The sequence below is a fragment of the Leptopilina boulardi genome, unplaced genomic scaffold (genome assembly GCF_019393585.1).
Source record: "Leptopilina boulardi isolate dan_hultmark-lab unplaced genomic scaffold, ZJU_Lbou_2.1 LbouV2_70, whole genome shotgun sequence".
Taxonomy (NCBI): Eukaryota; Metazoa; Arthropoda; class Insecta; order Hymenoptera; family Figitidae; genus Leptopilina; species Leptopilina boulardi.
The window spans coordinates 964,426-987,274 of record NW_026138017.1 but is presented as its reverse complement, the minus strand read 5'-3'; the positions used below and the strand labels follow the sequence as shown (position 1 = coordinate 987,274).

Below are 22,849 nucleotides of genomic sequence, written 5' to 3'. Positions count from 1 at the left end.
TCCTAGAATTCAATTAAATCCAATTAAAATTGACCGCTAATAAATCAAAGGGTATAAAATGTGATAAGATTTTCTATAAAACATGTCTTTTCAATCATGAACATTTAGAGAATTTTATTTTAAAATAAATGTACCTCAACTAGACGATTATTTAAAATCTATAAGATAAAGTGTAACTTTCAAATTACGTAAATTCTCTTATCTGACGTTTCTCTTCTCCTATGGTTCTGTATGCACATATATATATATAAGTGAGAAAATGATAGCTTCAAGTATTATATAGAGAGAAGGGAACTGAGAAATTGATGAATAGCATTTGAATCGCCAACACACGAAAGTATATATATATACATTGAAAGATAAGCGAATTCAAATGGCAATTCGTCGCTCACAACTTTGTTACAATAAAAATAATTATTTTTTTTTTTGCGAAAAATTAATTAATTCTCTAATATAAAAATCAAAATTTCTTTGCTAATTTTATAATTTTGCTAATAAATTAAATCAACGTGATCTATAATTTATTTTATATTTATTATTATTATTATTATTATTTTTATTTATTTATTATATTTTATTATTATTTTTCCTATTTATTTTATATTTTGCCAGAATTGTTATTTAATTTTGAGGACAACACAGCGTAACTACTTTTTCTTTTTTATTATAATTTTCTTTCTTTTTTCTTATCATAATACTACTTTGTACGAAAGAGCGTTTCTTCTTTTTGTAAGCCCGTTGATACTTAAATAAATAAATATTTTTTTATAAAATTATTTATTTTTATATTTTTTTGGTAAATATATTTTTTTTCGTCGGCTTTCGAGACATTATTATAAAGTTCGACTGAAACAATTTACTTTTGACTCATAAAACTTGTTTTTTACACGAAAATAAGAAAATTATCAGTGTGAGAGGATGAATTTTTTTTTTTAACGTATAGTTAACCACAATGCAGAGCAAAGGCATTATCTACTTTAATTTTTGTTTTTTTCTTTTTTTTTCACTACTTATGGGGTCCTGAAAAGTATATCTTCTGTGTCTTTGTTCTTTATGATATGGGTAATGTGTACTTTGCTTAAGAAAACTTGGGTTAAGAAACAAGGGGTAAGGAGGGGGGGGGGAGAAGAAAAAGAAACCAAAGAATTATATCCGTCCAAGCAATGCAATATAACCATGGGATGAGAGAGAGAGAGGACCCGTAATTTGTGCGTAATTGCGATAATTCGAGTGAGTAGGTTCATATATTATTTTTTTTACCCCTCCACGTTCCAAGAAATGACCAATTGCAACAAATCAACATCTAATTGAAACTCTTTTTTTTTTAAAAAAAAACCTCCCTTATTTCTCCAATTTTCCTCAATTTTATAAAAATAAAATTTGGTTCAAAAAAAAACATCTTAAAATTTTTAAAATCTAATTATGTTTTTTTCAAAATTGGATTTTCTATGAATTTTGTTCTTTCAAAAGAATAAAATGAAAAATTCGAAATTATACAAGACGTATAATTAAGTATAGAAAAGGTTTACATTAATCTGTCTTCCTATATTTTTAATGTATAGTATTAAAATAAATAGAAGTTGTTTGTAAATTGAATTTAATGTTAACATAAATTAGAGTATAATTTTAACGACCGTTAAATTTCATTTGCATAAATAAAAAAAAAAAAAAAGTGAAAAGAAATTTGCAAAACTGGTTTAATATTTTTTTACATCTCTGTGAAAATTTTATTGTCTATAACACACTCAGAAAAAAGATATGTTTGAACCAAATGTACCATTTTTTTATATTTATCCAATTTTTTGGTTAGTTCAAACAAAATTTGTTTAATTCAAATAAATATTTATTTGATCTAAATAACTGTTTGGTTTTATTTTAATAAATTTTTTGAACAAAGAAAAAAATTTGATTGAGCTAAATAAACGTTTGGTTTATGCAACCAAATGTTTGGTTAACTGCATTTATTTTGTTGATTTAACCAAAATTTGGTTGCTTCAAACGAATTTTTTTCTGAGTGTATATATATGCACACGATTTTAAATATTGTGACATTTTCAATTCTGTCCTTGGAATTAAATTTTCTTTTAAACACACAATAACATTCATCAATTTCTCATTCACAGAAAATCCATTCTTTTAACAGAATAATAATAATAATCAGTCGATTTATGTCATTTTTTATAAAAAAAAAAAAAAAATAAATAATAAAATAAACAAAAAAAAGTTTGTGTTGTAATGACAACGAAACAATTGTGAGATATTTAATAAGACAAAGAGTTAAAAAAATAGAATATTAATGAAGCTATAAAAAAAAACGCAACAAAAGACGAAATATAACAAAGAAACAAAAGGCATCTCATAAGTATATGAAATAATGGGAAACGTTAAGTATTTTCAGAAAAAAAAGAGTTATTATTATAATACTTTGTTAAAATAGAAAGTTTTCATTGTATTTTAAAGAAACTATTGCTTTTTGTAAATTAAAAACTATTTTAATTAATAAAATTTAATTTAGGAATTTAATTTAAGAATTTAATTTAGGAATTTAATTTAAGAATTTAATTTAGGAATTTAATTTAAGAATATTTAATTTAAAAAATTTTTTTCGACAATTTTGACCGGAACTGTACGTGATAGGAAACAATGGAACTTATATGAGAGGTTTATTTTTTTTTATTTTATTTTTTTTTTTTTCATAAACTTCTTATACTTTAACGATGGATTGCGCGATTTTGCTTGCGAAAATGGAATTGGAGCGGAGAAAACGATTTCGCAATGAAGCTAAAGCGAGAAAGTAAAATTAAATAAAATAACACTGATCGCATTGAGCAATGATTCCATAAAAAAATAGTCAAATTTTAAAATTCAAATATATGTGAAATTCCAAAAAGATAAAAAAAAAATATTTGATTAAAAAAAAAACTAATAATCAATTTCCGGGTTTCAATTAACCTATATAAAAAAAATTTGAATTATAAAATATTTAAATATATTTTTCAAGGGGATTTATTTCAAATTTTTATTTTCAATTTAAATATTAATAATTTAAATTTATATATATAACTGAGAAATTTTTATTCACTAATCTGATTAAATATCGGAGTGAAACTACATTTTCTTATATTCATTTAACGACCTACATTCACAATATAATATTACGACACGACTACATTTTAAAGCGTACTATATATTTTGCAATCATATTTATTATGATAGATTTGCCTTTTGTGTAAAATAATAATAATAATAATAATATAATAAAAGTAAATGTGATTCAGCGAATTTTTTTTTTTTAAACAAAAAAGTAGAATACTTTAAATTATAGATTTTATTTTATTAAATAATTTGACATTTTTTTCTTTTTGTGAAAATGTTGATTCAATTAGGTTTTGTGAATTTCTTTTTTTTTTTTGTAAACGGGAACAAAATTGTTTATCGCTATTGTTCAGTATTCGATTTTATAAACGATTCATAAAGCTGTCAGTGGATGGACATTAATTGCTAACGAAACGAGTATGTACATGTTTATTAATAACATATTTCTCGTATTTCTCTATTAACGACTGTGACAGGTACACATTGAGGTTGAATTATAAATATATATATATATGCATACACGAGAATGAAAAGTTTAGTTGACAAGGTTATAAACCTTCTACCATGTCGCAAAAAATAAAAAAAAAATTACAATTCCATCAAACTTTATGTGAATAAAATAAATATCAATGAAACTAAAAAATTTTAGAGAGATTTTATCTTGATGACTTTTTTTAATTCTTAATTACAAATTCCCCTATTCGTCTCAAGGTTCTGATGATGGCAGCTGCCAGGTAGTCATTTAATTAACCAGAAAAAAGAAAAATGGAGACACACTTTTGTCATTAAGTTGAAAATTTTTTTGTTTTTTTTTGATATACTAAAGCGAAAGGAATTCCATACACAAACATTGCTACGAGTCAACAGACTTATGTTTAGTGTGCACAGCTGTGGTTGCTAACTTCATTGTATAGTGCTAAACCGCAAGAGACCTCATTGAGTGCAACTTCAAGAGTCAGAGAGAGAGGGTTGATAAATTGTAACAACTTCCTTTGAATAATTAAAGTCTAAATGCAATTGTTACTACATTTTGAATTGTATCAAAATTCTAATTCAATCAGACCAAAAATATATCAAATATTTAAAAAAAAAAAAAAATGAGGCATAAAAATTAATAAGAAAAAATGCTTTTTATTATTATATTAAAAAATTATGAGCCAAAAGTTTTGAACGTTCAAATGAACAAATTTTTTTTGCAATCTATAAATTAGTAGAAATTATAATGTCAATGTAAAATAAAATAGTAAATTAAACAAATATTAAATTAATAACTTCTTTGTAGATATTTAAAACAATATTTTGTAATAAAATTCGTACCTAAAGAAGGTTACAAAAAACAAGTTGTTCATTTGAACGTTCAAAACTTTTGGCTCATAAAAAATTAGTCGAAAATTAATTTAAAATAAAAATTGAATTAAAAATTAATGATAAAACAATCGAAAAATAATTTTACAATTTTTCTATTGTATATTATAATCTTGTTGCAAAATATTTTGTAACTGCCACGTGACCACTCATCGAGTGTTAAACTTATAATATATAAATATAAAATTTCATCTCTCTCTCTCTATATTCATTGAAATGCACTCGATCATCTAACATTTTGTCCTTCTTTCCTTTATATTATATTATCAACTGACGGCTGACACGATTACCTATAGATACACGATTTAACGATCGATAAAGTCATTAGAACCCGTTATCGAAGTTTATAATAAAACGAGCTATTGAGACTCGTTTCCCGCAGTCGTGGGAATGAAACGACTAACTTAAGAGAGTTCTAGACCTGCCGTGATCTCGATTGGCAGGTGAACAAATGATGGCGATTTCTTTACCTTCGAGGCCTTTAAAAGAGTTGAGGAGGAAAAAAAAAAAAAATAAAATAAAAAAAACCCATAAGAATCAACGGCACGCTCCGAAAGAAAACATTTTCTGACGCTAATCTCCTTTCAATCGATTTATATCCATCATTTGTCAGTTAATGCTTGCCAAACAAGTTACAATTTATTTTTTATTTTTTAATATATTAAATAATTATGTTTATCTATTAGCAACTTTGTGAAAGTATAAAAACCGGAATTGAATGTTAAACACATTTAAATTAAGACTCTTGTTTTCTGTAATTTTTATGTTTTTCTAATTTTTATCAATTTAGAAATCTCCTAAGGGACATTTATATTTAAAGGTGGGCGAGGTTAATTGAACGCACATAAAACGAAACTCATAATTGCTGTAATTTAATGATGACTCTATTTTCCGGCAAAGTAACCGCATATTTTAAAAACATAATTAATAATAAAAATTTTCCCTTTATTTTTTTTTTATATAATAATTATATTTTTGTAATTTTAATTCTTTCCTGTATTCAAATTTGATTTGCCGAATTATATATTATAATTTAATAAATATTTGCAAATCTAATTTAATTAAAACAAATATATTTCAATTTAATTATTTCGACAATATATATATAAATTCTACTGTGAATAAACAGATAAATCTTGAAATTTAATTCTGAAACAAAATTGATTTATTTAATTGAGTAAATAAAACTCGCGTTTCTAATTGAACAGAGTGAAGCTGACATTTAATTGAACAGAGAATGATTTATTTAATTACGCAATAAGTTTCTGAATTTAAATTAAACAATGCGGCATTTCTGTTTTTGATTTTTTTTTTTCAAAATTATTTTGTTAATTTACTTTATTTTAATTGCACAAAGAAGGGGGGAAATTTTTATTTAATAAAAAATAAAATTCTTTAAATTAAAATAATTAAATTAGAAAAAATAATGAAATAATTAAAATAAAAAAATAATTTGACAAATGTAAAAAAAAAAAATTTTTTTTTTGCAGAGAAGTGACAACATCGACTTGTCTCTAAGCGTACCGCAGCACCATCAGACGTCGTATCATCACGACGGATACAATATGACTGATCAGGTGAGTACTGTCACGAATTAATTTCTTGCAATATTCTTTTTTATTGCTCTCAACTAATTTTCGCGATATACTTTTTATATTGCCTCTATTTTTTTTTTTTTTAATTTTACGACTCTACATTTTTTTATACGCATCACAAGCAAATTACTATTTTTCCAATTATAAACATCGCGAGATAGAAAAACTAATTAGCCACTTTGCTATGTCTAATGACTTTTTTTTTTTATAAACTCCTTATTTATATACAATAATAATCTTTTAATTAATATCACGAAAAGATGATTATAACGTCAGAATAATGAATCTAATTAAATCCTAGTATGGGTTGAACTAATTAATCCGTATACTTTCATTTCTTTAAATCATTTCAAAATAATTATTTTCATTATTGTTTCATTATTTATAATTTTTTTTTATATTATTAAATAAGGGGGAATTTTTAAATAATTTCGAAAAAATCAAATTATATAAACTTTATAATTAATTATTTAATTTTAATTTAAAAAAGTAAAATAAAATTTGTCAGAGGAAAAAAATTTTCATATTAAATTTAACGAGAAAACTAATTTTAATATATGAATATAGATTTATAGAAAGAAAGTAATAAAAAGAGATTTTTTTTTTTATGCGCAAAAATCGTTCGACATGCCTTTCCACTTTATGTTATCCCATTTGGAATCTCTTCTCTCGCCACACTACTTCATATTCCTTTTTTACCCCCCCCCCCCCCCATTATGTCACTCGTATAATGCCCGAGGTAATATCACACACTATGTCGTTCTTATTTTGCAACTGCAAAAGAAAAAAAAAAAATTCGTCACAGTCGGATGATTTTAATTTAAAAATACGCAAAAAAAAAATAAAATAAAAAAAAAAGACAACAGATTTATATGGCAAACTCTATTGTGGGGTAAAACTTGAAACCGGAAATACTTATTCTCGTTTCTGTATGTGATTCACTATGTTGTATATTTCAAGCGGGAGAAAAAAAGGATGATTTGCGATAATAATATTCGAAAAACTTCCGGAACTAAATGGCGTCGCGAATTGCAAAAAAAAAAAAAAAATTAATGACAATCTAAATTAGACTGGCTTTGAAAAAAAATATTGCAAAAAAAAGATATATTTTTTTTTAATTTATATTTTTTTAAATTAACAATTCCACAATAAGATGAAATTAAATTAGATAATATTTGTTACTCACGAATTGCTGGATTGAAAACATCTTTTGTTGTTTTTGACTAACCTGTAAAACAGAAAAAATAATTTATATTAGAATCATAATTTGCAAAACAAAAAAATTTAATCTTTCTTTTTTTATATACAACTTTTTATTATATATATTTAATATATTGGCAAATATTCTACCAAAGAAGAAAAATTATTTTATTTATTATAAAGTACATAATTATTTGGTTCAGGTAAATATTTATTTTAATCAAGTATAATTGATTATTGAAATTTTTTTTCAGTATAATGGTTATCTTAATTAATAAAAAAAATCCTAATTAATGATGATCCTAATTAATGATGATCTTAATTAATAGTGATCCTAATTATCTCTAGTCTTAATTAATGTCAGTCTTAAATCGATATAGCAATTTTAATTGATTACAATCGATGGTAATTACAATATATTTATAATCGACAATTACAATCGATAAATTAAAACAATATTGTAATTGAAAGTTCAAATTATTATTTTCATTTAATAAATATGAATCCTTTTTATTTATTTATTTAATTTAGACGGACAATTAATCTATGCCCATTTGTACAAATTACTGTACTGTATTGTATTTTTTAATAATAAAAAAAATCCAAATTGAATATAGAAATAAATTTTATTATTATTATTATTATTATTATTAAAACAACCCACTTGGAAAGATTCCTCGGAAAGTGCCCCCTGGAGGTTCTATCAGAATTCCGCCGGAACTTCCAACGTAATTCCGTCGGAATTTCATCGGAGTTCCAAAGAATTTCCAATGGGATTCCGACGGAATTCCGATTAATTTTTTTTCAAAATTTGTAGAGTCCTAATTCCGTTGGAATCCCATCGGAAATTCTTTGGAACTCCGATGGAATTCCGACGGAAATACGTTGGAAGTTCCGGCGGAATTCTGATAGAACCTCCAGGGGGCACTTTCCGTGGAATCTTTTCAAGTGGGAATTGAAAGGGAAAAAAATTAAACTAAAATAGTTAAAGTGAAAAAAAAACGAAATTAAAATATTTAAAATGAAAAAAAAGAAGCGAAATTAAAACAATTAAAGTGAAAAAATTTTTGTTTTAAATTTCTTTTAAATAGTAATAAAATAAAAAAATTATAAATATTGAAAAATATTAAACAATTTTGATCCAATTTTCATAAATTATTTTTGTTTTACAATAACTCGAAGAAGAAGAAGAACCAAGTTTATTGTCCCCAATGACAAGTTGTTTTATATTGATTATTACGAAAAATGAATTATTATGTATACAGTAATCAATATGCATAATTAGCAGCAAGCGCAAGTATTTTTTTTTTTGAAATAGAATCGATAATTCTTTGACCCATTTAGATTTATTTATCCATGCATAATCAATGGTTCATTTGAATATATTTGTAATGCAAAATATGGAAAAACATTTCTAATACTCTTCTTTGGTAATAAAAAAATTGCTAATAATCTTCATGGCATCTATATATAATAATAATAATAATAATAAAACAACGAGTAAATTTGCTTTATTATGTGATTGATATTCTTTCTTATTATTCATTGTAAAAAAAAAATTTTTTCAATCCTTTTTGTATTATAAAATATACACGTGCCATCACTATTCTTATCACACACACATATTGTATATATATATATATATATATGCAGAGGGACATAAAATATTTACATAATGTTTATAACTGGGTCCATTGACATACAAAGTTGAGTGACACACGAGGCGTGCTAATCTCGATATATTTATTATAATATTTGCTGTGTATGTGTATTATATATGGAGAGTTTGTAAGAAGAGGAAATGGCAAAGTTTTGATAAAAATCGCACACACTTTGAATAATGAGGTTGTTGCACGATTGTGTGAGAAAATTGCTTTTTAAAAACTCCTTCACCTAATTTATTTTCACTCAAACTCCATATATATATACAATTCCTGATGTTATCGGGTAATTTTTTTTTCGCTTGCCTCGAAAAAAAAAATAATAAAAAAAGATAGATATCAGGAAATGATTGTAAAAAAAAATTTACACGAAAAAGAATATATGAATAATTTTCGTAAAACAAAATATATTCAATTTTCGAATTTATTTTTTCATGAATTAAACTTTTATATAAAACTTTTTTTGGTTTAAATTTGCTTTTAAAGTTTAAACTTTTCCTGGCTTCTCGTTTTATATGGAATAGGGCGAGGTGAGGCAAAATCAATTGTCTGGCTGCTCTTTTCTGGCAAGTATATATATATATATTCTGGCAGTTTGCGTTTTAAAGAAAAATTCCTTTACTTCCGTCTCTCACGTTTACAGAGTCCGTGCGCTTGGGGATGCATAGAATTTTTTAATACAACGATAACACGCTTCGCTGCATCTCTATGTGACTGGAATTCTCAACAATATTCTACATTTTCAATAAAATTTATGACTTTTGCGTCAATTATTTTATAATAAATAAAGATATAAATAAAATACAAATAAATGTGAGTTTGTTACGAAAAGAAAAAAAAATCACACAACGTGATTGTTCGTTTTGAGAGCAGACAAAGTGAGAATGGGGAGAAAAAGAAAAGAAACAAAGAAAAGAAGCGCAGGTAAGCTGTCGCGACAGGTGCAAGGTTACGATTCTACGCACTTATAAACCAGAAGCAGACACTGTCTTCTTTTTCATCATTGTTCCAAAAAAAAAAGTATTCCAAACAATATATTGCAAAATAATTTTATTTTCAGTGAATTTATTTTTTATTTTTATTTTCACTTTTTCTTTTTAAGAAAAAAAAATTGAAATTATAAAAAATTGTCTTCTTTTTTTTTTTTCTTTGGTTATCTTTATGAGTAGACATTTGGACTAATTGCTTATGGGTTTCCGTGCGCAATCCTCATGAAAACATCGGCACTATAATAACGATGGAATGAGCTCATCTCAACCAAATATGGGACGCATTCGATCAGTCAATGCAATCTATGCGCCCGGTAATTGGCAATCTGCAATAAATAACCTCCGGCTGTAATTTCATTGTTTTAACGATCGCGAACAAACGAACAGGCACGCACGAGTTTTCAAGCACAATTGCGTATCATATATATATATACATATATGCGTTTGTCATCCGCTTCAACACTCACAGACTCTCACTCTTTCATTTAATAATCCAAGAAAGAAGGATTCATTCAGCTTTTTTAGATTAAAAAAAGAAAATTTAAAAAAATTAAAAATTAAAAAAATTTTAATAAAAATTGATTAAAATTTAAAGTAAAAAGAAAGGAAAATTAAATACTTTCACAGAAAATTAAAAAGCATTAAAATAAACTGCAACGCTTATTATTTTAATCCCAATTTTACTTACTTTAATCCATTTTAGTCCAAAATTGGATTAAAATAATAAGCGTTGCAGCTTATTTTAATACCTCATAATTAATAAACCAAAAAAAGGAACGAAAACTAATTATCTAATCAAGGCCGAATTAATGAAATATATTAACGTTTTTTTCTCCATTGTCATTTTACGTAACTTCGTAGAAAAAACACAATTATTAAATAACCAAGTAATTAATATTAAATCTCAATTATAAAAAAAACTTCAAATTACTATCAAATATTACGAAACTTTTTCAACTAATTACAAAATAATAATTTTAATAATAAATAATTACAATACCAGCTGAGAGAATAAAAAAAAAAAAAAAAATTTTCAGTCATATAATTATAAAAAATTATGTTTCTTTTTTTGAAAAAAAAAATATTTATCTGGAACAGGAAAAGGTTTCACTAAAGCATTTCAATGAAATATATCAGTTAAACCTTTCGCTGCAATGAAAAAGTAAATTTATTTGATTTAAATACTCGACTATTGTCAAATAAATATTTATTTGTATTAAATAATTATTATTTAATTAATTCAAATACAGAAATTATTGGTTCAAATACAATTTATCCGCCAATTTATTTGATTTAAATAAAAATTATTTTGGTTCAAGTAAATATTTATTTGATAATAGTCGAGTACTTGAATTAAATACTCGACTATTATCAAATAAATATTTATTTGTATTAAATAATTATTATTTAATTATTTAAAATACAAAAATTATTGGTTCAAATACAATTTATTTCGCTAGCCAATTTATTTGATTCAAATAAAAATTATTTTGGTTCAAGTAAATATTTATTTGTATTAAATAATTATTATTTAATTAATTCAAATACAGAAATTATTGGTTCAAATACAATTTATTTCGCTAGCCAATTTATTTGATTTAAAACGAAGCTGAAGTACGCAACGTTTATGATAAACGATTTTTTAAGAAATAATTTTTTTAAATAAAAATTCTATAATTTTTTGCCTAAAAAATATTTTTTTATAATTTGTTGATGAATGAAAACTATAAGAAATATTTTTTAGGCAAAAAATTATAGAATTTTTATTTTAAAAAATTATTTTTAAAAAAATCGTTTATCATAAACGTTGCGTACTTCAGCTTCGTTGATTTAAATGAAAATTATTTTGATTCAAGTATATTTATTTGATAACAGTCGAGTATTTGAATTAAATTTTTTTCAACATTAAATATTTTTTTATGTATTGAAATTCATATATATAAATAATAAGAGAAAATTAACACATCATAAAAAAAAACATTCTTTACGATTGAATTATACATTACAATGTCAGATTAATTTGATTGATTAATTCTTTCATTGAAATAAACAATGTATATGAATTTTTTTTGCATGTCATGTTAATTTTTCAACTATTGTGTTACACATATAGAATTTTTTTGCAATAAAATAAAAAAAGAAAACAAGGAAACAATTTACATAATAGACTGCAAATATACATATTATATGAAATCAGTTATAAATCTTCAAGATCGCATATATAATTAGAAAAAAAAATTTTTTTTTTTATACTTTTGCTGCCCCTGAATCATATAAACCAATCTCTTTATATATGGGATACATTTTATAAATTGTCTTTTCTTAAACAATACAACAGTATTCATGATTCATTGCCAAGATGATGATAACCGTCGCAATTCATTATTCAGACATAACGTATAATTAATCAGTGACAAACGAGACTGTATGTGTGTATTTGCTTTTTCAATTTAATTTCCTCTTATTAGAAAATATTAACATAAAATACACTTCACTCCACATAAATGTTATTGTAATTAAAGATACAATCTTTTTTTTTAAATGAAACTGATATATAAAATTAATTAACATTTTTTAATTACATAATTTTTTTTTTTTGCAATAAAATTCCATTTTCAAACACGGAAGAATAATTGACATATTTAATTTAAATAATTTTAATTAATTTCTATCAATTATAGTTTTTAAAAAGATAATTAATTTTCTCGAAAATTAAAAAAAAATTTATAAAATTATTTCCACTTTGGGAACTTATATATATCGAGGGGATTAAGAAAATCGTTTAATTGGCTTGTCAATGAACCAATTATACATGAATCGTAGAGTGGGCGTTTTTACTTCTAATTAAGATGAGGATTTGTCGAGAGGTTTCTATATAACGTTAGTGAGGGTACCTCAACTAAAACCCCTTACCTCATCAATACTATAATAGTAATAGATTAATTTTGCTTTAATCTTCACAAGTGAACGCGAAATATCGTTTTGTCGCTAATGAAACTCGATTATCTTTTTCGAAATTTTAGTCCTCGCAAAAATTTAATTCCCATCAATTATAATTTTAATCCATTTTTCGTAAAAAAAATTTTTTAAATAACAAAATTTTTCTATAAAATTGTAAATTTTTTTTTCTTTTATTTAAAAAAATTGATCGAAGAAAATATTTATTATCCTTTTAAAAGTTTTGCAAGTTTTTGTGAGAGATGCACTTGCTAAACGATATATATTCACCTATACACGTTTTATGTACATTCTACACGTATCACTGGGTATAATATAGTGTTGTGGTTATGTCATTACGTACCAACGATATACATTACACCAGGAGGCAAGCTTTACGAGGTCGTTTTACTTTGAACCCATAAAAAAAAGAAGAAAGAAAAAAAAAAAAACGTTCATCTAATTTCACGTTATACATTGACCATTACATTTTTGTCGTCAGTGCTAAAAATTTTACACGTTTACCGATTTCGATTTTTCTTTCAAATATAAAATTGTTTTTTTTTTTTTTTTAATCGTCTCAAAGGGAAAACACTTTTCTTTTTTTACTATAAAAAGTATTTTTAATTCTATTTTTCTTTCGAATATAATGAAACAATATAATTGAAATTAATTTAAAAAAACCGTTTTAATAAAAAGCAATATTGGAAAAATTATAATTTATATTATTACTCATGTTTATAATAATATTATAATAATATAATTAAAAATTTCTCAATAATTTTTTCAATTGACCATAATATATTCAATTATGTTATTTAAACAGAAATTTGTCGAAAATTATATATTTTACTCCAACTTTCACTTTTTACGCACTTAAAAATTTTAAATAGCAAACAAATTGTATAGATTATTGTAAAAATAAAATAGTCATTATATGACAAATTGTTGAAGTAGACATTATAAATTAACATTTTTGCATTTTCTAATTTTTGTATTATGTTGTAATAACTGCTCATATACTGTTAAATCATGTAACAACAATAATTACCAAGTTTTCTTTTATTCGAAAGAGACATGGGAGTATGGGGTCTAATTAAATTAATTGACACGATATATAATTATAATTACGTAACTTAATTTTTTTAGTATACGTAATGTCCTTTCTATAATAATAATTATAATTCACGTATTGCAAAAATATTTTAATGAATAACGTAAAAAAAGAGAGGAAAAAAGTGTATTTTTTTAAATTAATAAAATCTTAAAATATTTTTTATAACGGTAAATAATTATGTTAATTTTAAATTATTATTAATTAAATTTATCTGTTGTACACTCAGAACCAAATGTACCATTTTTTTATATTTACCCAATTTTTTGATTAGTTCAAACAAAATTTGTTTAATTCAAATAAATATTTATTTGATCTAAATAACTGTTTGGTTTATTTTAATAAATTTTTTGAACAAAAAAAAAATTGAGCTAAATAAACGTTTGGTTTATGCAACCAAATGTTTTCTTAACTATATATCAATGCATTTATTTTGTTGATTTAACCAAAATTTGGTAAAAACGAATTTTTTTCTGAGTGTAATCAATATTGAATTTTAAATAATTATTATTGAATTTAGTAATAAATATAAAATTTTACGAATAATCAATTCAGTATATATTAAATTAATATTATTAATAAAAAAAAAAAAACACACAAAAAAGATAAAATATCACGTAAACAAAATATTATACAAACGACATTAAGAAATTCTACTAAATGTACAAATAAACGTTATAAATAATGTATGAGAACGTTAAATAATAAATATATACAAAGTGCAAACAACCGCACGTTATTTTGAAAAATGAACACACAAATTCGAGATTCTACGTAAACGATACGGAATATTTTACAGTTTTTTTTTTTTTTTCATTTTTTACACTCACTTAGCTGTTTTATTAACTATTAAATTACCAGTCTCTTTTTTTATTCTCTTCACTCGAATATAATTGAGCTTCTGAATACAGAAAGGCATTAAAAATCCTTGTAAGAATTGCACAAGATGTAAATTTTTTTTCTGCATCAGGAGTCACTTTAAACATATATAGAGAGAACCAAGTTTTACAGCAGCCAAGAAACTGAGAGTGCAGCTGCTCTTATTTTTTTTTTCTTACTTTTATTTTCGTCTTTCTTCTTGCAGCTGTTACACTTTATTTCTTTTATATATATATATATACATATATATATATAATATAGTGCAAAAGAGCGAAGATAAAAATTTAAACTTTTTGAAAAATTAGTATTTAATTTTTTTTTTTTATTTAAAAGAATTCTTGTAATGACAAATTAGAAATCAATTTTTCAACAAATTTTCAAAACCTCATGACATTAGTAAGATAATGGTAAGTTACAAGAGAGATAAAAAAAAAAAAGTAAAAATTGAAAGGAGTGCTCGTATAGGGAGGAGAGTTGAAGGGTTGAAGGAGTAACGTGTAATTTCCTGCAATTCCGGACACGCTATTACGAAGTTGTAAATATAGAATAGCTACATGTACTCCTCTTGTAGCTCTTGACAACTACACACTAAGAATGGAAGAAGAGAGAGATAGATAGAGAGAGAGAGAGAGAATTCTCCACCAAAGGTTTCGAATCTTAATACAATTCGAAGTTTCAAAGCAGAGAACAGAATTTACCCAACGTGCCATAAATTTCATATTACAAACATGAAGGAGGCTTATAAAAGAGAATACATATATATATATATACACATACAACATCGCAGCTAATGCAATTTATTCCCTAGACAGTTTCTTGTATTTCGCTCAAATCATAATAAATCTACGAAATAAAAAAAAAACCTAATCGATATATCAAAAAAATTTATATCCTCTCTCCACAAATATAACACAGAAAATTAAAAGGCATTAAAATAAGCTGCAACGCTTATTATTTTAATCCAATTTTTCTTATTTTAATACCAAAATGGATTAAAATAAGCAAAATTGGATTAAAATAATCAGCGTTGCAGCTTATTTTAATGCCTTTTAATTTTCTGTGAATTTAATAAAACACAAAAAATGAAATATTGAAAAAGCAATAATCATTTGAGAATCTCAAGAATGTCAATTCACTTTGACGATTTAAAATATTCGTACCCTAGAATTTCGCGCAAAAATCTTTATTGAAAAAAATAAGTGAGAGAAAGAGAGAGAGAGAGATCCCATTAAAATGAATAATAGGAACGTCGGCAACAAACTTTCAAATTACGTTAGTTACTCGAAAATGAAATTAATTTGAATTTCCAAATCACAATATCCTGAATTCTCGTGTATAATTTAATTACACCTGATATTGGAAGCACGTCACTAGAGAGAGCACAATCGAAAGTAATTAAATTGCAAATTATTTTCGTTAACGTAATTTCTAATTAAAATTCTGTACGCCCAAGTCTGTATATAATAGTATAATAAAAAAAAAAAAATAAAAAAATACACATACACAAGCCCATGAACTTTAATTAAAAAATGTGAAATATTTCACGGAACATTTACAAAAAAAAAAAATAAAAAAAAAAAAAGTAGTGAAAAAACATTTTTCATAAAACATGTAAAATATTTCAATATTAAAAATGCTTTACAATTTTTGTTGCGAGTTATCTCTTTATTAAAATAATTCCGTCTACTTTTACGAATATAACTTTTCAATTTAGAGAGAATTAAAATGATGGAATTTTTTAATATTTCAATTTTTTATTATTTTTTTTATTTAATATTTAATATTTTATATTTCTTAGTTTAATATTTCTTGATGTTTTTTATTATTATTTTATTAACATATTTTTATTGTCTCTTATTATCTGTGTTTTTTTTCTACCGTTATATAGCAATTGTTTAATATATTATTAACGTATTTTTGATTAATAAATTTTCTAAATTTATGTAAGTCGACAAAATGATGTTATTAATATTTGAACTTTCAATGAATAGAATATTACGTAAAATATATATATATTTTGTGAAATGCGAAAGTCTATATTATTTGTGTTTTCTTTTATATATATATTTTATCGAAATGTCGGAGATTAATAAGTAATTTACGTTTTTCTTTCTTGAATATATTATTCGATTCTCCCGCTTTTCTACTTTATATTTGCAAAGAGATTTATCATCAGAAATTCAACAAATTCGAAAGCACATAATATATTCGTATATATATGTGCTCTAGTATTACACGCTCTGTTGATTTTCTCAAACACCTTCTCTTTTTTTTTTTTTTTTTTACTAATATCAGTTATCTTTATGCTTTATGAATTTTGTATTACTAATTTCCAATCTACTTAATCTTGAATCGATCTAACACTTCCGATCATAAATCATTTCCTTGATATAACTACATTTTTGTTTCTCATAAAGAGAGAGAGAGAGAGAGAGAGAGAAAAAACATTCCACATCGAAAGTATATCGGATATGCAAACTATATTTCAAAAGTAATAATTTATTTATATAAATAAAAAAAATAATTTGAAAGTACTTTCGCTTTTATTACGAACGTATTAAAATCACTTTTTTTTTTGTAGTTTAATTTGAAATTAGTCTCAAACCTCGTAAATAATATATAATTTAAAATCCAAAGATTATAATTTATACTGCTTCACTGTATAAAAAGAAAGTCTTATTTTAAGACCGAAAAGAGGTCTTATTTTAAGAGGCAACATTTTTTAAGGCAGCTTTTGCTGAATTTACGCAATGCAATTTTCATTAGAGCTACTAGCGCTGATTTTAAGACTCATCTGAAAATAAGATCTTCTTTTTACAGTGTTTATGTAATTGAATTTTTTGCAAATTTGTTTTAGTAAACTTGTTTTTCAAATCGATTATTTTTTATTTTAATTTAAAACAATTAAAACTAAAAGAATTAAAAATTTAAAAAAAAAAAAAAAATAATAATAAGTAATAAATAATAATAATAATAATAAATAATTAATTATAAAAATAATAATAATAATAATAAAATTAAAAATAAGAAAATAAAATAAATAAATTAATAAAGTGTATGATCGGTGAAAAATGTTATCTTGGTTGCAGGTGCATCTCAACCTAATTTGCACTTTCTCTCATGTACATTAATTACGTTCTTCATTTGTCATTCGCGCAATATAAAAAAGACGAAGAGAAATTGATTCAACAAATCTGGTCCGGAAAAAGAGATTATTTTCTTTTTTTTTTTGCAAACAGCTGCTATATTATTCCCATTAAGTACCAAATTTTTTTTTTATAAACAAAAATTTTCGATATTACTTTTTCTTCCGTCAGATAATTAGGGCAATTAAGGCCGCGAGAATAATAATTAAGTCTAGGAAAAAAAAAAAAGTTTTATTGTAATTATTGTGAATGTATAACTGTTAATATAAATCAATTACAAGTCGGAAATTAAAATATAATTTACAGTTATTTCCTCTCTATTCAACTTTTTTTACACCAAATAAAAATCAAATTGCATTTTTTTTTTTTACAAAATATTTTTTAAACGTGATTTCGAAAAAAAATACATTTTAATAAAAATTAAATAAAATTTTCTTTTTGTATTTGTTCAAGACAATCTCAATACAATTTATTTTCGACCAATGAAAATAAAAAAAAAAAAAATGTTTTTCGTATCACTGAATCCAATTTCAATTTAAATAACTTTACAAGCAAATATTTTTTCTCCGACTGCAATTGATTTCGCGGAGCAAAAACATTACACACACACACACAAATATTCGAGTTGGATTTTTTTTTGCCTGAGAAAAAAAAATGTAACAAAATACCGGGTAAAGGAAATTTTTCGGTTTTTACTATTATAATTTTTATTTTTTTGCAGGAACGTTCTATAATTATATACATTATTTTACCTTCGCGAACCTTATTTGGAATAAAGAGAGAGATATAAAAGGTACACTTTAAAAAATTCGTTTTTTTTTTTTTTTTTTAAGAAAACACGTTTTCCCTCCTATATAATCTCAAAAATATTCTATTTTAAAAAATTTATCTTATTTAAAATTTAAATTCACAGAAAATTAAAAGGCATTAAAATAAGCTGCAACGGTTATTATTTTAATTCAATTTTGCTTATTTTAATTCATTTTGATATTAAAATAAGCAAAATTTGATTAACATAATAATAATAATAATTTCAGCTTATTTTAATACCTTTTAATTTTCTGTGTTATTATTATTATAAAATAAAAATTTTTTTTTTTTGCTTGATTTTTTAGACGAAAAAAGAAGAATTTAGAAAATAAAATATAATAAAGGGAAAATATTGTGAATAATATTTTTTGCTAATAAATTTAAACTCGCGTGAGAGTGGGGATATAATGGATTGTGATATTTTTAAGTGAGTCAGCATATAAATCAAGCGTATCATGACAAGCTGGCAATTTCATTTCGAACTAGTAGAAACTTGTCAAATGAAAAAGCCGTGCTCTACTCAGAGAGATATGACATCGCTCCCATATATATTGGCTTTTGCTACTGAAATATGGAGAACTTTGTGCAAATATTGTGTATATATATATATATATATATATATAGAAAGTATCGACGTACGCCTTGACGACGACGTCATTTTTCTTTACTCAGAAAACCAAAACTTCCTTCACCATCTCGTTAAAAGTTGGTCTCGCGAATTTACTTCAGTGGAAATATTATTTAGATGGTTTCTCAAACTCGAGAGAGGAATCTACTCTTTTCCTATACTCTTCCTTATCCCCCCAAACCCCCTTTTTCAACTTTCTTCTCTCTACCATGCAAGTCCAAGTTCGTTCACTCTTCTCTCTCTCTCTCTCTCTCTTGTTTTACATTCTCAAGTTGAGAATTCGCTCTCTTACGTAAATACATTTTATAATCGAGTTTGAAAGATTGAAATTGCCGGCACCGGCGAATTCTATTACCGCGCGTGGCAGTGACGTTGCAACCGGATGCACTTCGGTTCCGCTTTATAGATTGAAAGAGGAAGAACAAGATGAAGAGAAAATAGTGTCAAGGGATGAAATACAATTTTTTTTTTCTTCTCATTTTACAAACATTTTTTTTTTAAATTCAATCAGATTAAATTTTTTAAAATTATTAAAAAAGAGACTTACTCCTTATTTGGCTAAGAAGGGAATAGACTCACCTGAAACAGAAAAAAATATATATTTATTAGAATTTTCAAACTTAATTTAAAATATACAATAAATATATATTCAACTGAGAGAATTTCTCTATCTATAGTTACTAGTCAATTAAACTTCGGGCATGATTGAACCAATTGAATATGTAGTTAGCCTAATTGGCCGATTCAACTCAATTTAAAAAGTTTAAGGATGTAATTTATTGAATCGTTGAATTGTGGTTTACTTGAAAAGATCTTCTTATTTGCTTCAATTAAGTCTAGTTACATTAATCAGCAGCATTTTTTTTTTATTTTTTATTTTAATCTTATTGTCTTTTTATTATAAAAAATGATGTCTTTTATTTAACTTTCGTAGAATTGAATTTCTTGGAAATAAATATAAAACTTTGGAACAGAGTTTTAATTTTTCGAATCAAAAAAAATTAATTTAATTACAAAAATTTTTGTTAAACATTTTTTTGATCAATATATATAAAGTTGGAAATTTTTTTAATTAAATCATCAAATTAGAAAGTGAACTAAAAATTGAATATTAACAAACAAAAATTGAAAAACTTGACATATATGCAAATTTATTTAAACTTAATAAATTAAATATATTTATATATATGAAGTAAATTTTACTAGAATATTGTTTTGTTAATCAAAGTTTTCATGTCAGAGATAAATTTTAATTAACACACACGGGTTTAGATTAATTCAACGAAACGTGTTCCATATCCACTAAAATGATGAAATTTATTCCCTTAGCGACCATGAATCCAATTCCCCTTCACAATTTCAGCAATCTGTTGAAAATATTTCTATTTCAATGATATAATTTTTTTTTTTTAAAACATGATTCAGATTTAATTAATATTTAATGGCAAAATTTTCTATGAATATATGTATATTTCAACATAATGAAAAATTTCACTCTTTAATTGAAATGATAAATTTTCATCTATAAAATTAGATTTCACAATTATAAAATTTATACACTACAAAATATACTATATATATTCTAAAATATAAGCATTATTATATTATATTCCCCCTTCTATCATCTTTGAATTTGATTTAAATTCAAATTTAGTCTTGCTCTTCAAATATAGAAGTCTATTTGAATCTGTTAAGCAAATATTCGTATTAAACTGACAATACTATTTCCCGCGCGATTGTTTAAGTCAATTATATAAACTTGAAAATAAAAATTTCAAAGTTTACCCAAAAACTTTCGAGAGTTGTCTATTAGATTTTATCACAAATATTTGAAATATGTATATATACAATTTTATTTAAAAAAAATTAATTTTTAATTATTTACTCTATAACATAATTAAATTTAATATAATGGCAAAATTAATATTATTTAATAAATTATTTATTAAAATTATATTAAAATCAACCTATATTAAATTATATATTATAAATTATGAATTTAAAATTCACTTCAATAAATTAATTACTAATTCATTAGTCGAATGTTATAATTTGCAATGAATAAGAACAACAACTTTCTAATTTAAGCCTGAATAGGCCAGTAAATAATGAAGGACAATATAATTAATTGTATCAAGTATGTTTGACAAGTTTATGATCCCTTAATTGATTACGTCTTTGGATAAATGATTTTTTTTTTCATGCACAAGCAGTTTAACATTTTGACTATGAATACTAATAATAATTGAAATAAAAAAAATCAACAATAATTATAATAAAAATAATAATAATAATAATAATAAAAATAATAATAATAATATTAATAATAATAATGAATAATAATAATAATAATAATAATAATAATGAATAATAATAGAAAAATATAGAAACGAAACTAAACCAGTTTAAAATAATAAAGGGAAAATTTTAACGAGATATTGGCATATGAAATGACACTAATGACTTGTCATTCTTCGAGTGTGATGTTTAACACAAACGACAATATAAATGGTAATAATAATCATAATAATGATGATAATAATAATTATGATACTGTAAATAATAATAATAAAAATAATAATAATAATAACAATAATAATGATATTAATAATAATAATAATGAATCGCTCGCGGATATAGTTTTGAATATATATAATATCATTTCACGTTTTATAATATCATTTGTCTGCCATTGTTCCGCTTTTCGCTCAAGATTAATACATTTATATATATATATATATATATATGGGCAAATCCACAGAACCGGCCGATTTTTACTTATCAAGATGAAAATTTTCCAAATAGCAAGCACACCTTTTATTTATGGTTTACTTTCTTTAAAATATATTCAAGAACAATTATCTTCTTGCGTGATTCATTTTATTTTAATGCCGTTTGAGTTAAAAGCCAAAAACGAAAATATTATTTTTCTTCTGGAAATTATAATTAAAAATGGCATTTCTTTGTTTTTTTTTATATATTATTTGAAATATGTGCAAAACATTTTGAATAATAAAATATGATAAAATACAAATAATTAATTTTTTAATTATCAAAAATAAATTATTTATATTTTATCATATTTTATTATATATTTTATTTATTAGCATTTAATTTTTTATTTCTGTAAATTAAATTGTTTACTTACTAATTTTGATATTAACTATTTTAACCAACAAACTGACATTATTGACATCGATTTTGATATAACTTTGAAAATAAAACAAATGAAAGGATAATTCATTTTTCACGATTAACTAGTTAAATTTCGATAAATTTTTTTTTATTTTTAATTTTTAGACGTTATAAATTGAAAATATAATTTGGCGTTTGCATACAAGAATTATAATAATGTCTTTATATAATCACACATGTTTTCAACTCATCATATTTTATCCTGTAGTTGTGCTACTGAAAAAAGGCTAAGTT

At 23.6% G+C, this 22,849-nt stretch overlaps 1 protein-coding gene across 5 annotated transcripts in view; it reads left to right on the top strand.

The window, feature by feature from the left end:
• The window catches only part of LOC127290520 (TOX high mobility group box family member 3-like), a 228,154-nt gene that overhangs the window by 178,003 nt on the left and 27,302 nt on the right, over window positions 1-22,849 (top strand). For all 5 annotated transcript variants that reach the window (XM_051319143.1, XM_051319141.1, XM_051319142.1 and 2 more), the window contains one exon: window positions 5,952-6,038. In XM_051319143.1, the coding sequence (XP_051175100.1) occupies window positions 5,952-6,038 (87 nt within the window). The remainder of the gene's footprint in view (window positions 1-5,951; window positions 6,039-22,849) is intronic.